The sequence below is a fragment of the Oncorhynchus tshawytscha genome, linkage group LG03 (assembly GCF_018296145.1).
Source record: "Oncorhynchus tshawytscha isolate Ot180627B linkage group LG03, Otsh_v2.0, whole genome shotgun sequence".
NCBI classification, from domain to species: Eukaryota; Metazoa; Chordata; class Actinopteri; order Salmoniformes; family Salmonidae; genus Oncorhynchus; species Oncorhynchus tshawytscha.
In genome coordinates, this window is record NC_056431.1 from 5,636,949 (window position 1) to 5,653,024 (window position 16,076).

Below are 16,076 nucleotides of genomic sequence, written 5' to 3' on the forward strand. Positions count from 1 at the left end.
GTAAGAGGAGAGGGAGCGTTGGGTAGGTTGGTTCTGTGGTTGATTAACTGTGTCTACTGGCCTCTGACCCTCAGAATGTGTGTTTGTGTGTATCCGGGTCTATATTCAAACTCAACACTACATTTGTTTGAAATCTTTATGGTTTTGTCTTCTGCCATGATGACAGGCAACGTTTGTGTGGGTAAAAACATTGTGTGTGTCTATGTGTGCGTTTGTTTGTGCGTGTGTGTGTCTTTGTCTATTTAAGAAAGCCAGCTGTTAATGACATTAAGTGGTGGCAAGGGAGGGGCCTCTGTACTGTTTATATGAGTGGAGGCCAGGGTAGCACTTCACAGCAATCCATAACACACTGTTAATCAGAGAGAGAGAGGAGATGAAGAGAGGAGAGGAAGAGAGGGGGAGAGAGAGGAGAGGGAGGGAGGGAGGGAGAGGAGAACGAGAGAGTCAGAGCAGATAGAGCAGACAGACAGACAGAGAGAGAGAGAGAGAGAGAGAGAGAGAGAGAGAGAGAGAGAGAGAGAAAAAAAGAGAGGAGAGGAAGAGAAGGGGAGAGAGAGGAGAGGGAGGGAGAGAGGAGAGGAGAATGAGAGAGTCAGAGCAGACAGAGAGAGAGAGAGAGAGAGTCAGAGCAGACAGAGCAGACAGAAAGAGAAAGAGAGAGAGTCAGAGCAGACAGAGAAGACAGAGAGAGAGAGAGGGTCAGAGCAGACAGAGAGAGAGAGAGTCAGAGCAGACAGAGCAGATAGAGAGAGAGAGAGTCAGAGCAGACAGAGAAGACAGGGAGAGAGAGAGAGTCAGAGCAGATAGAGCAGACAGAGAGAGAGAGAGTCAGAGCAGACAGAGAAGACAGAGAGTCAGAGCAGACAGAGAAGACAGAGTGAGAGAGATAGTCAGAGCAGACAGAGCAGACAGAGAGAGAGATAGTCAGAGCAGACAGAGCAGACAGAGAGAGAGAGAGTCAGAGCAGACAGAGAAGACAGAGAGAGAGTCGGAGCAGACAGAGCAGACAGAGAGAGAGAGAGAGAGAGAGAGAGAGAGAGTCAGAGCAAACAGGGAAGACAGAGAAGACAGAGAGAGAGAGAGAGTCAGAGCAGACAGAGCAGACACAGAGAGAGAGTCAGAGCAGACAGAGCAGACAGAGAGAGAGTCAGAGCAGACAGAGAGAGAGTCAGGGCAGACAGAGAGAGAGATAGACAGAGATAGAGTCAGAGCAGACAGAGAGAGAGTCAGATCAGACAGAGCAGACAGACAGAGAGAGAGAGTCAGAGCAGATAGAGCAGACAGAGAGACAGAGAGAGAGATAGACAGAGATAGAGTCAGAGCAGACAGAGAGAGAGTCAGATCAGTCAGAGCAGACAGAGAAGAGAGAGAGAGAGTCAGAGCAGATAGAGCAGACAGAGAGAGTCAGAACAGACAGAGCAGACAGAAAGAGAGAGAGAGAGAGAGAGAGAGAGAGAGAGAGAGAGTCAGAGCAGATAGAGCAGACAGAGAGTCAGAGCAGACACACAGAGAGAGAGAGTCAGAGCAGATGGAGAGAGAGTCAGAGCAGACAGAGAGAGAGAGTCAGAGCAGACAGAGAAGACAGAGAGAGAGAGTCAGAGCAGATAGAGCAGACAGAGAGAGAGAGTCAGTTAAGACAGTGCAGACAGAGAGAGAGTCAGAGCAGACAGAGCAGACAGAAGGAGAGAGAGACAGTCAGAGCAGACAGAGCAGACAGAGAGTCCTAGCAGACAGAGCAGACAGAGCTGGAGAAAGTCAGAGCAGACAGAGCAGACAGAGAGAGAGTCAGAGCAGTCAGAGCAGACAGAGAGAGAGAGAGTCAGAGCAGATAGAGAGAGAGAGAGAGAGAGAGAGAGAGAGAGAGAGAGAGAGAGAGAGAGTAATCACTATTCTAAAGCACAATCAGAAGCCCAGTCAGTGGTCTATAGTACGGAACCTCCCTTTAAGGAAGCAGAGTGTAGAGAGAGGATCCAGCCTGGTCTCATGGAAGTTCTCCACATGATCCAGCTCCTGCTCTGCTGTCCTGCTCACAGTTTGGGTTACACATGACACATGGCAGAGAGAGAGAGAGAGAGAGACAGATGTAGAGAAAGAGATATAAACATAGAGAGAGGGAGGAAGGTAGGGAGAGCGAGAAAGAGCGAGAGAGAGAGAGAGAGAGTAGCGACACTGAGAGAGAAAGCTAATTGAGGCAGAGGGAGAGAGAGATCGAGTGGCAGAGAGTCACGGGGAACTCAACGAATGAGGTACGGACAGGAATACCCCTCCCCAGTCACCACTCATCTCAGTTCCTCACCACTTCCTGGGATTGCAGCATAACAACACGCTTGTTCTGTAGGTGATGATTATTTTCAGAAAGTGGACAATATGGTGGGCATATGGGCTTGATGAATAGCCAAACATCCATTCAACTAGATTCCTTTTCCTAGCACCCGGGGTGGGTGGGCAAGGGTCCAGAAACACGCAAGGCATGAGGGAAGGGGGGCTGTCAGATTTGACATAAAAATGCATTGAATTAATGTGGTATCAATCATAAAAGGTGGCCTACATTATTTCATCTTGCCTATGCAAATGAGCTTTCCTGTCAAAGTACAATTATACCTGTGTGCTTTATTTCGTAACATTTTTCTAGTTGCTGTAGACTGGACTCTGGCACTGTGCCTCTGTCCTGGGTATATGGCTTTACCTCTCCTCCCTCATATGGTCTGATAGGAAGACAGTGGTAATCTCAGGTCTTTTATAATACACTGTGTGCTGATGTGATCAACCTCAGGCTCTCATATACATATCACTCAAAGTTCTTCTGTCACCACCGGAGTGATGTGTGCTCACACTCACACACACACACTCACACACACTCAAGCACACGCAAACATTCATGTAAGCACGCACACCAAATGCACGCTAGCGCGCGCACACACACGGCGGGGCACACACACACTGCATGATGTCATCTATAAGATATTCTATAGTTGAACTAAGGACTGCGTAGAAGAGACAAAACACTAAATGTTTGTTTGATCTACTGCTCTGTGATGTCATGACAAGAGAAATCTGAACCTTAAACCTATGCATTTACAAATTGTGCTCTGCTTTCACACACACGTGCACAGGCACGCACAGGCACACACAGGCACACACAGGCACACACAGGCACACACAGGCACACACAGGCACACACAGGCACACACAGGCACACACAGGCACACACATGCACACAGCATCCATCCCTTGATGTAGTGTTTAGAGTTGCTCTCTCCCTAGCTACTGCAGCGTTCCATCTTTCTGAATGCTGATCAGTGGGAGTTGTGGTGTAGACTTCCCACTAGAGGGCAGCAGTGCATGGATATACGACTGCAGCATCAGACCTGCCTGGGCTGGGCTCCTATGGTGGGCTACTGAGGAAAGATCTCAATTGCATACTCCTCATGTCCTCTCTCCTTGTCTCCTTCTCAAAACTCATTGGAGAAGGTCAGAGGGGCAGGACTTCTGGCTTTCTCATCCAATGGGTTTTGAGGAGGAGACGAGGAGAGAGGACACGAGGAGTATGCAATTGAGATCGTCCCTGAGTCTCTATACTGATTCCCATTGGAGTAGGATGAAGTTGTTCATTTACACTGATCCAAGGACTGTCTTGTTTTCCCTCTTGGGATTGGGGTGGGTAAACTGATCTTAGATTCTGTGCTTTCTGGCAACATCTACCTGCCTGGTCTGGAGGGATTGCACCATATTGCTGGCCTTCCTCAGTGGAGTGCAACGGCGCAGACAGACATGGGATGTATAGAGACATGGTTCATTATTCCCACGACAGTGTCATATCTGTGCTGCACTATACACTTCTGTAGCTGTTCCCTCCTGAATAAGCCCCAGGTGAGTATAGAGGGAGTACTGAAGGCTGCAGTGTCAACCTGTTTTCATGCCACTTAGGCCAGCCTCTACCCATGAATACTGCTGACCAGTCAGCTCAGGTTTGTGTACTGTGGTTCTGAACCAGTCACATTTCAATGGAGAAACAGTCAAACTCAGTCCTGTGTGGCTCAGTTGGTAGAGCATGGTACTTACAATGCCAGGGTTGTGGGTTTGATTCCCGCAGGGGACTAGTATGAAAATGTATGCACTCACTACTGGAAGTCATGGTTAAATGACTCAAATGTAAACATACAAGCCAAGTCTACTTGCACTTTTAGTCAACTCCTGCTTTTCAGTGTGTATAATCAGAAGTTAAGTGGCCTCCCAAGTGGAACAGTGGTCTAAGGCTACATCCCAGTGCTAGAGGCATCACTACAGACCTTGGTTCAATTCCAGGCTGTATCGCAGCCAATTGTGATTGGTAATCCCATAGGGCGGTGCACAACTGGCCCAGTGTGGTTAGGGTTTGGCCGTCATTGTAAATAACAATTTGTTCTTAACTGACTCACCTAGTTAAAAAGGTTCAATAAAAGATCCACACTTCTGTTATAAACTACATGTGGTTTTAGCCATTTTTTATTCCATTAATTCACTTAAGAAATCACATTCCCCCCCCCCAAAAAGCTCAAATTAAATGACATGGTAACATTTAAAAAGCTAATTTTAGAAAGGGAGGAAGTCACATTTCACTGGTACTGCCCAACTCTAGGTCTGAACACAAAGCATCATGGGAACTCCCTCAACCCCAGTGTAACCAGTGGTCCTTGGAGTCATAATGACAAAGGTTGAGGGAGATGAGGAAGAAGTGAGACCATATATACAGTTGAGGGGACAACCTTTTGTTGACCAGTCCAATACAACACTTGAGAACCTGTCCAAAAGACTGCACTCCCCTTCAGTTAGAAAACTCTGTTTCATACCTCCATCTCACCCTGTGACAACAAACCCATTACTTAACAGAAGAGGTATACAATCACACAATACTACCTGACTTCTATGGTTACTAAAAGCCTGATAACTTGGTCAAAGTAAATAGTGCATTTTATTTGTGGGCAGTAGAACAGGAAACAGTGGTATTAGTCTTTATACCTTTATTTTGTCTGCTGAGGTGAGAAGTTACACAAACACTACCTGTGCCAAAGAGATTTCTGTATGAGCAGTCCAATATTCTATAGGTACGTTTGAAACAGGAAGCAAAACAAAAGACTCATTCCAGACAAAGAAATACAACTTGAATACTGACTACAATCTTAAATCATTGTTAACTGAAAATACCAAAGCATGAAATGACTCCATGTATTAACAAACTTGCTAAGCACAGACACGAATGAGTACTCCATATTTTTTTATCTTGAATGTGACATGAAAAATAGCAAGGCTTTTAATCAGAACCAGATCGAGCCCTACTCAACACCAATCCAATATTTACCACTCACAATTCAAAAATTACAATTCAGAACTTGAAAAGCCTGCCTTTCCCTCTCCCAGTCTCTCTTATGGGTAAGGGTTGGGTGTAGGGATAGAATTACTCTGCCTGCTAAAAATGGTGATGGATAAATTCACACTAGATGAAAGGATTCAACCCCCCCCACCCCCACCCCCCAAAAAAAAACGTCAAAGAGACACAGACAGTAATAAAAACGTATGTACTCAAACTCCGGCCCTGGTGACAATACAAGGTGTGACAGTATAAACCACAACAGCTGACATTAATAACCAACTCCAATGTCATATTGGACTAGTTTATGTGTAGTTACAGCTTCTCCCCCTCTCGCTACACACACAGGGTGAGGGAGAGGGGCGTAGTCTGATGTACATGTAAGAAAAGAAACAAGGATATCTAAAGGTCCAAATCTGAGAAATAAAAATAAAAATCACAAAATGAGGCCATTCCTGTCAATAGCTTTCCATCCTATCCTGTCAATAGCTTTCCATCCTATCCTGTCAATAGCTTTCCATCCTATCCTGTCAATAGCTTTCCATCCTATCCTGTCAATAGCTTTCCATCCTATCCTGTCAATAGCTTTCCATCCTATCCTGTCAATAGCTTTCCATCCTATCCTGTCAATAGCTTTCCTTCCCCTTTTTCACAACAAGAAACTGATCATGTTATCTACATTGGTGGGCCAAATAAAAAATGTCACAAACTCCCTCTCCCCATATGAAATGAGGAATACTCATGTCCATCCACCTGTCTTATAGAGTAGACCAGTCCACTTCCCCCTCTCTACACCTTCCTACAGTACTTAAAACAGGCTCCCTCCATTTAAATACAAACTATAAGGTGTGGCAAGACCCCCCCCCCCAGAATGACCCATCTCTTTCTCACAAAGTATTTAAAAAAATCATTTACCCCTGACCTGTTACTACACACAATTCACAAAAATCTTTGAAACCCCCCTGGTTTTCATCAGAACACAAACCCTTCATCTCTCCTTTTTCTTTTGCCCAATAGCAAATGGATCCCCAGCCCCTACCCCTGGGTACTTCTCTGAACTCCACCTGGCCTTCTGATGGACTAGGTGAAACGTTATGTCGCTCACACCTTTTCAGGTCAAATCAAGTGCCCAGGTGGTGGGGGGTTAGGGGTCGATTTGAAATATGGCAATCCACCCCCCCTCACTATCCTCGTCTGTCGTCATCCTCTACCAGAAGTCTCGGCGGTGGTAGGCATCAGGGTCGCAGTATTTGGTCACCACCACCCGGTTAGCAAACTTCCTGCCCGTCAGACCCTGCATGGCCTTCTGGGAGTCAAACACTGACATGAACTCCACAAAGATCTATAGGACAGAGAGGGACAGAGAGAGGAAATGTAAAGAGGTTCAATGGAGATCATTCAAAAAGGCATAGTCATAAAGCTGAAGACACACAGAAGCTTCTGTCTCTCACCTTGCCAGTGCCAGGGACCTCCAGCCCATCCACAGGTCTGGGGATCTCGATGCTCTTGACCTGGCCGTACTTGCTGCACTCGTCCCTCACATCCTCCACGATCTCCTCGTATTCCTCTTCATCCACCAGCTCCTCAACAGCCACCATATTCATCAGACACAGCACCTCTGTGGGCAGGCCGGCCATCTGGGTCATTGAGCTGTTCATCAGGCCCGGCACCTGCAGCGTCACCGGGGTCTGGTTTATACTTGTCTGGAGGGGAGAGGGGAGGGTTGGAGAAGCAGTGTCGGTGGATACAGAACATGCAGCGAGGGATTGGAAAAGTAGAACAGACACAGCACAGGCCGCCCCAAGGGCGCAAGATCCTCTCACCCCCTCTGCGCAAGATCCTCTCACCCCCTCTGCGCAAGATCCTCTCACCCCCTCTGCGCAAGATCCTCTCACCCCCTCTGCGCAAGATCCTCTCACCCCTCTGCGCAAGATCCTCTCACCCCCTCTGCGCAAGATCCTCTCACCCCCTCTGCGCAAGATCCTCTCACCCCCTCTGCACAAGATCCTCTCACCCCCTCTGCACAAGATCCTCTCACCCCCTCTGCACAAGATCCTCTCACCCCCTCTGCACAAGATCCTCTCACCCCCTCTGCACAAGATCCTCTCACCCCCTCTGCACAAGATCCTCTCACCCCCTCTGCACAAGATCCTCTCACCCCCTCTGCACAAGATCCTCTCACCCCCTCTGCACAAGATCCTCTCACCCCCTCTGCACAAGATCCTCTCACCCCCTCTGCACAAGATCCTCTATCCCCCTCTGCACAAGATCCTCTATCCCCCTCTGCACAAGATCCTCTATCCCCCTCTGCACAAGATCCTCTATCCAAGTGTATCTTTCTCAGATGTCCTGATGTCTCCACTCTACCTTCTACTTCCCTCTCCACTTTAGCACTCTATTCCCAGCCTGCCCAGATCTCAGTCTTACCAGAGTGGCGTTCTTGGATCCCACGCTGGCTCTCTGCACCAGGAGTTTTTTATCTCCCAGCTGCATGCCGTTGAGTCCTGCTATGGCCTGGAGGAACAGGGCATCTCCAAGTGTTAATACAGCTGTCTATCATCAGCAGGGACAAACCCCCCGCAGGGTCTATGCACTTCTATACATTATATATTGAAATTCCCCCTTTCAAGAACCCAACCAAAAGAAGAAATTACTATTTTTCCCTTTCTACAGATGGTCATTTTCAAAAGGTTTTACTTTTTAATTTTTTTTTTTTACTGCAATTGAGTTCAATCTTAACAGAGAACCCTGAAATATTGGGAGTGTAAACATATGACATCATTTTGTCAAGAGTTGTGTCTCTTTCTGTGGGGGCTAAAGTGTATATATGAAACACATAATACATTTTAATAATATCTCAAGAGCAATATAGTTCCCCTTTTATAACATTTACATTTTTATTGATATGCAAGTAATTAAAAATGTGAAGATATTTTTAAACTGGAACAAATCCAAAACCATGACATGGTGTGTGAAGAAGTAAAAATGAAGGGGGTGGTTAGCTACCTGATTCTCCATGGTGATCTGGTCGTTCAGGTTGACGTCTACATACTCACAGAACGCATAACCCTTAGACAAACCTGTGGCACTATCCTTGACCAAGTTAAAGGCCTTGAGAGGCCCAAACGATGTCAGGAGCTCCTTCACCTGGAGAACAGAGAGGGAAGATTACCATAGAGATCAGGGGGGAAAAGATGGGAGGGACAGGGGAAACAGATGAGGAGAGGAGACATTGTTGAACACTTAACATCTCAGACTATTGGAGCTCTTTCAAGCTGTCTGGCTTCCATCAACAGTGTTACTTCAGTACACTGCTAACCGCGTCCAGCATTGACTAGGCATGTGAGGAAACAGGAGGTTTTCACTGGGCCAGACTGGGACGTCACGGGAGGTGAGCAGCCAGCACACCCCAGTATGTGGCTCCAGGTGACCTGGTTAGAAGGCTAAGTTGGTTATGGTTAGCTCACTGACCTGGTCATCATTCAGGTAGTTGGGCAGGCCCCCGATGAACAGCTTGTGGGCCGAGTCAGGCACCACTGTGGACACCACGCCTACACAGACAGAGAAGGAGAGAGAAGTTATTTAAAGTAAACCAAACATTGACAAACAGCCTAAATCCAGTCTGAACCTACAGAGACTAGAGGTCGACCGATTAATCGGCACGTGTGTGTGTGTGTATATATATTACACAGTGGGGCAAAAAAGTATTTAGTCAGCCACCAATTGTGCAAGTTCTCCCACTTAAAAAGATGAGATGCCTGTAATTTTCATCATAGGTACACTTCAACTGTGACAGACAAAATGAGAAGAAAAGAAATCCAGAAAATCACATTGTAGGATTTTTTATGAATTTATTTGCAAATTATGGTGGAAAATAAGTATTTGGTCAATAACAAAAGTGTCTCAATACTTTGTTATAGACCCTTTGTTGGCAATGACAAACGTCAAACGTAAGTCTTCACAAGCTTTTCACACACTGTTGCCCATTCCTCCATGCAGATCTCCTCTAGAGCAGTGATGTTTTGGGGCTGTTGCTGGGCAACACAGACTTTCAACTCCCTCCAAAGATTTTCTATGGGGTTGAGATCTGGAGACCGGCTAGGCCACTCCAGGACCTTGAAATGCTTCTTACGAAGCCACCCCTTCTTTGCCCGGGCGGTGTGTTTGGGATCATTGTTATGCTGAAAGACCCAGCCACATTTCATCTTCAATTTGGGGCGGCAGGGTAGCCTAGTGGTTAGAGCATTGGACTAGTAACCGGAAGGTTGCAAGTTCAAATCCCCGAGCTGACAAGGTACAAATCTGTATGTTAACCCACTGTTCCTAGGCAGTCATTGAAAATAAGAATTTGTTCTTAACTGACTTGCCTAGTTAAATAAAGGTCAAATAAATCAAATGCCCTTGCTGATGGAAGGAGGTTTTCACTCAAAATCTCACGATACATGGCCCCACTCATTCTTTCCTTCACACGGATCAGTCGTCCTGGTCCCTTTGCAGAAAAACAGCCCCAAAGCATGTTTCCACCCCCATGCTTCACAGTAGGTATGATGTTCTTTGGATGTTCTCAGCATTCTTTGTCCTCCAAACACGACGAGTTGAGTTTTTACCAAAAAGTTATATTTTGATTTCATCTGACCATATGACATTCTCCCAATCTTCTTCTGGATCATACAAATGCTCTCTAGCAAACTTCAGACGGGCCTGGACATGTACTGGCTTAAGCAGGGGGACATGTCTGGCACTGCAGGATTTGAGTCCCTGGCGGCGTAGTGTGTTACTGATGGTAAGCTTTGTTACTTTGGTCCCAGCTCTCTGCAGGTCATTCACTAGGTCCCCCCGTGTGGTTCTGGGATTTTTGCTCGCCGTTCTTGTGATCATCTTGACCCCACGGGGTGAGATCTTGCGTGGAGCCCCAGATCGAGGGAGATTATCAGTGGTCTTGTATGTCTTCCATTTCCTAATAATTGCTCAGTTGATTTCTTCAAACCAAGCTGCTTACCTATTGCAGATTCAGTCTTCCCAGTCTTGTGCAGGTCTACAATTTTGTTTCTGGTGTCCTTTGACAGCTCTTTGGTCTTGGCCATAGTGGAGTTTGGAGTGTGACTGGTGGGGACAGGTGTCTTTTATACTGATAACAAGTTCAAACAGGTGCCATTAATACAGGTAACGAGTGGAAGACAGAGGAGCCTCTTAAAGAAGAAGTTACAAGTCTGTGAGAGCCAGAAATCTTGCTTGTTTGTAAGTGACCAAATACTTATTTTCCACCATAATTTGCAAATAAATTCATTAAAAATCCTACAATGTGATTTTCTGGATTTTTTTTCTCATGTCATAGTTGAAGTGTACCTATGATGAAAATTACAGGCCTCATCTTTTTAAGTGGGAGAACTTGCACAATTGGTGGCTGACTAAATACTTTTTTGCCCCACTGTATGTATGCATGTATGTGTGTGTATATATGTATGTATGTGTAATGACAATTATAACACTACTGAATTAACAATTATTTTAACTTAATATAATACATAAATATAATCTATTTAGTCTCAAATATATAATGAAACTGCTCAATTTGGTTTAAATAATGCAAAAACAGTGTTGGAGAAGAAAGTAAAAGTGCAATATGTGCCATGTAAGAAACATGTTTAAGTTCCTTGCTCAGAACATATGAAAGCTGGTGTTCTTCAATATTTCCGGTTAAGAAGTTTAAGGTTGTAGTTATTATAGGAATTATGAGGCATTGACTATTTCTCTCTATACCATTTTGTATTTCATATACCTTTCACTATTGGATGTTCTAATAGGCACTTTAGTGTTGCCAGCCTAATCTCAGGAGTTGATAGGCTTGAAGTCATAAACAGAGCTGTGCTTCATGCATTGCTAAGAGTGAATGAATGCTGACGAGCCTGCTGCTGCCTCCCACCGCTCAGTCAAACTGCTCCATCAAATCATAAACTTAATTATAATATAATAAACACAGAAATACAAGCCTGTGGTCATTAATATGGTCAAATCCGGAAACTATCATTTGGAAAACAAGACGTTTATTCTTTCAGTGAAATACGGAACCGTTACGTATTTTATCAAACGGATGGCAACCCTAAATCTAAATATTGCTGTTACATTGCACAACCTTCAATGTTATGTCATAATTATGTAAAATTCTTGTAAATTAGTTTGCCACGAGCCATGCAGCCCAAACTGTTGCATTCTCTGCGTACAATGAACGCAAGAGAAGTGACAATTTCCCTAGTTAATATTAGTTAATATTGCCTGCTAACCTGGATTTCTTTTAGCTAAATATGCAGGTTTAAAAAAATATACTTCTGTGTATTGATTTTTAAGAAAGGAATTTATGTTTGTGGTTAGGTACATTCGTGCAACGATTGTGTTTTTTCCCGCAAATGCGCTTTTGTTAAATCATCACCCATTTGGCGAAGTAGGCTGTGATACGATGATAAATGAACAAGCACCGGATTGATTTTTTGATTTTATGAAACGCAGAAGCTAGTTAACCCAGTAATATTATCAACCATGTGTCATTAACTAGTGATTACTTGAAGATAGGTTAAATGCTAGCTAGCAACTTCCCGTGGCTTCTTGCTGCACTCACGTAACAGGTGGTCAGCCTGCCACACAGTCTGCTTGTGGATTGTAATGTAATCAGCGTTGAAAAATCATGATCAGTCGACCTCTAATAGAGACGGGAAATAGGCCAGACTAAGAAGGGTTTAAAGATGGACTAAATAGAGAGTGAAGCAGTCAGCCACAGACGTTCAGACAGAGACAGACAGACCAGGCACGTAGACGCTGGGGTTCTCGCTCATGCCGGGCAGGGGCTGGTAGTCATGGGGACGGCGGATCTTCAGACTCTGTCCCTGGAAGATGATGCCATCGAACGCCATGGCCTGGGTTGTCTCATCCACTGAGCGGAACTATGGGACAACAAACACAGAGCAGGTTTTAGAAAGGTAGAGGGTTAACTTTCACCTGTCAGATTATTTCAGAAAACTCAGATAAAAGGAAAAGAGGTCCTTTTGGACTATTGAGGAAGGTCACATTTCTTCTCCAGTATTGAGTATAGTTAAGTGGGTGTTGAGACTCACCTCGAGGAAGGCAAAGTTCTTGTCCTGGTTGATCTGAACAGCGAGGACGGGGTTTCCTGGAGCCTGAGTGAGACCACCCAGACGCATCTGAGCGTTGAAGAAATCCATCATGGACTCCTACACAGGTAGAGGGAGAGACATTGAGGCAATACTCTGGAAGACTCACTCCAACAACAGTATTTATTATGCACTCTGATCCCCCGGAGCTTGAAATACTAGTTGACAGAATCAGGTGGCCCGGCCCCTATCCTTAACCTGTCATGGCTCTACGCCGAACTTGTTTTATGAGGAGCACGTCAAAAATGTAGGCGCAAACAAAGAAATTTAGGAGCACAATGAAACATATGAGGAAATAAAAGCTAGAATCCTTAATTTTTCTAGGCACACTGATCCTCCTAAATAAAAATTCCAGGTTGCACAGCTCCATATTTAGTCACATACGCAAGTTAAATGGCAGCACTGTAGAGCCCTGTTAACCTGTATCAACTTCTACCTACTCCATCGCTCTGATCTCTGTCCCTACATCCATCCAGGAGCTAACTGACCTCTGTGATGCCGAAGGGGATGTTGCCCACATAAAGCCGACGGGCCTGTCTGGTCATCTGGCTTCCCACCACAGGGACGGGAGTGGGGGTCACGGCCAGGCCGTCTGGGGTCATGGTGGGCAGCAGGGCCGTGGCTGGGATCTGACCCGCAGCTTGAGGAGAAGTCACATGTTAAAAACACAACATTATTAGTAAGAACACAGTTAAATAGAAGGCCAAACGAGGGTCAAAGAGTTGAATAGAGTAGATGAAAATAGAGAGGAGAGAGAACAAGGAAGATGTGAGGCCTCCACTCTTACCCTGCATGGCTTTGTACTGCATCACACTGATGTGTTCAAAGCCAGGAGGAGGGACGTCCCAGTACTTCTTCACTTTGTTCTTCTTCTTCGTTTCACGGTGCGGGGAACGACTGATGGAGAGAAAATAGGACAGGAGGAGTGAGGACAGAAAGACCAACAGAGGAGCGCAGGGGGAAACAGATGACGTAAAAAGACAAATAGAAGTCATTACTTGAAACAGGCCTTTAGAGAAACCTAGAGCTTCTCTTTAACCCATCTATGAGAAACACCAGGTTTACACTTCTGAATCCATTTTATAAATTATTATACCTTTTACAAATACAAGTGATTTCAAATGTCATACTACTTTTAAATGACATTTACAGTGGATGATGTCACAGAGCCCTACAAATCTAACCCATTATTACAGAGTTGACCCTACAGTTTCATTTCTCTCTCTCCATAGAAACCCCTTACCGAAACCTTCCCACACAATGGTATACACAGGATATAATACGCTGTCGTAAACATGAGTGGATAGTACACAATCAGAGGAAAGATCACTGGCTAGAGTGACTGGAGTGATATTGTAATAATGCAGAAACAAGCTCTGTGTTAGTTTGCTGTATTACCTTACAGCAATCTCTTGGGGTTGTTGTTGGGATGGTGAGCTGAAATGACATTGGAAGGAGTTCACATTTCATTTCACTCCAACCCTGGTCACAGGTAGTTCCAATGCAGGAAGTGGAGCTAGAGTGCAATTGGAAATTAGCCCCAAGCCACTGTTTGTATGAACATCACATAGATGCTAAAGGATTGGATAGGCATAAGCAATATGGTCTTCTGCTGGAGCTCTCACCACATCCACTCCTTTCAGATCTACTAGTAGGGCCTAGGGATAGGGACCGATTTGGAATCTTCTACAGAACACCGAGGTCTAGTAAGTGTACGCTATGGCTCTTTCCACTAAAACAACCTCAGGGACCAGGTGTAGAATATTCAATGTGTGTGTGAACACTGTTAGATGTGAGTCTTCCTCCACAAACTTGCATCTCACTGTCAGGACAATAGGTGGGCTACCTCAGACAGAGGAATAATATTGTGCATCAATATGCTTGTGAGAGCTTTCTATTTCAGGTAAAAGTCAGTGTTGCCTGGGTTGCTTATTTTCCAAGTGTCCTTATACTGTTCACTCATCAGGTGTGCGGATAGCCCTACTCCAGTACGTAATACCTGCACGTAACTAGGGCTCTTACACACCTGAGAGTGTGCAGTAAAACAATGCTGTAGTTACCTGCGTCTTGGTCTGCGCTCCTTGCTGTCTCCACGGCGATCCCTGCTGCGTCTGTCCTTGTCTCTGCTCCTCCTTTTCCTCTCTCTGCTGCGGCTGCGAGAGGGGGAGCGACGGTGGTGGCGATTCTCCTTGTCCTTCTCCGCTGGAGGAAGAGAAAGAAAGGGGAAGGAACGGTGAAACAATAGGAAGAAGGAAGAAAGAAAACCGAGGGGGAGAGAAAACGTTTGAGTTAAAATAATATAGTTATGGCATTAAGCAGACGCTTTTATCCAAAGCGACTTACAGTCATGCTTGCATACATTTTACGTACGGGTGTTCCCGGGAATCGAGCGCCCTATCCTGGCGTTGCAAGCGCCATGCTCTACCAACTGAGCTACAGAGGACCATAGAGATGGGGAGGAGAGAAGATGGTGGTACAGGGGGCAAGAGGATGGACACCGTTACGTGTTTACTTTCATAGGATATAGCTACTGTATGGCCAAGAGATGTTAACTTTTCATGGATTAATATTTTAACTGGCAACTTCAACATATACAGAGCTGGAAAACGTCAGCTGGTTCAAAACAGGGCCGGTTAGTGACAAAAAAAAACGTTACTTTTAAACAATGGGTTAGGTAGTTATAGCCACACGAATGTGCCTGGGACGACAGCTGCGACAGTGTGGACTCCAGCAGCCAACGTTCCTACTAGCTAGTTAGCCAGCCCGCGCTCTTGTGTTGTGATGATATGCGATTGCTAACCAACTAGTTTAGAACCTGGTTATAAAACATAAAGCGATGAACTAGCTAGCTTACCTTGTTTGTTTTCAGACAGTTGTCTCTCGAATTCGTCGAAATCCGACATCGCCGTTTCTTATTTGCTAGCCCTAGCTAGCTAGTTAGTTGTGACTGTAAAATGGACGGGAATGCGTCGCGGTCGCTAGCGAAAAAAGTGCACAACACACTTAGTAAATGCTAATTAGATACACAACGGCAATGCAACGGTTTAGAAATATCTAAATGAACCACACATCAACATGAACAACTCCAAGTGAGTTATAAAGATGTGGTTCTAGTTTACACTAAGATAAGACAATAACATTGACGAAGAAATCGCGTTCTTGTGCTAGCTAGTTAGATAGCTAAAGCAAAATCCAGGCTGGGGCCTGTTCTTGAAGGAGTCGTGGTAGCGAGCTAATGCTAACTAGTTAGCAAATCGAGTGAATACGGATATGCTGGTACAATTGTACATCCAATGTTATGCCGTCTGTCCTGTTGGTGTTTGAAATCGTCCCAATATATATGTTTTGCAATTAAATGTATACAATGAGAAAATACGGAATATGTCCGGTATGCCCGCTTTTTGCGTTTCGTCTCCCAGGCACCCCGTGAAACCGGAAGTTGATATACACCTTTTACTTTTAGCGCCCCCTTTGGGCCTGTTATTCAACCTGCAAAACATGTAAATACAGTATATTCTCTTTGCTCTAGCACCAAACAAGTTATTGCATTGGGCATTATATTTGGC

General features: G+C 45.1%; 1 protein-coding gene and 1 non-coding gene across 5 annotated transcripts; one reads left to right on the forward strand and one right to left on the reverse strand.

Annotated features, from left to right (window-relative positions):
• The first annotated feature begins 4,025 nt into the window (after positions 1-4,025).
• On the forward strand, positions 4,026-4,099 carry trnav-uac. The gene has a single exon. It is a non-coding gene; the product is annotated as a tRNA-Val (tRNA).
• An 884-nt stretch (positions 4,100-4,983) lies between these two features.
• Positions 4,984-15,961, reverse strand: LOC112237261 (splicing factor U2AF 65 kDa subunit). Of its 4 annotated transcripts, XM_042308264.1 has the most exons (13): positions 15,365-15,961; positions 14,881-14,943; positions 14,571-14,712; positions 13,909-13,947; positions 13,298-13,407; positions 12,999-13,150; positions 12,454-12,570; positions 12,144-12,282; positions 8,819-8,898; positions 8,354-8,494; positions 7,775-7,861; positions 6,799-7,050; positions 4,984-6,689 (listed from the first exon to the last, which is right to left on the reverse strand). In XM_042308264.1, the coding sequence occupies exons 1-13, from the start codon at positions 15,411-15,413 to the stop codon at positions 6,555-6,557; spliced, it is 1,506 nt and encodes a 501-aa protein (XP_042164198.1). In that variant the 5' UTR covers positions 15,414-15,961; the 3' UTR covers positions 4,984-6,554. The 4 variants fall into 4 exon arrangements, with proteins under 4 accessions (XP_042164198.1, XP_042164201.1, XP_042164206.1 ...); XM_042308267.1 differs by lacking the exon at positions 13,909-13,947; XM_042308272.1 differs by lacking the exon at positions 14,881-14,943 and having other exon boundaries at positions 15,365-15,960.
• Between the last annotated feature and the right edge of the window lie 115 nt (positions 15,962-16,076).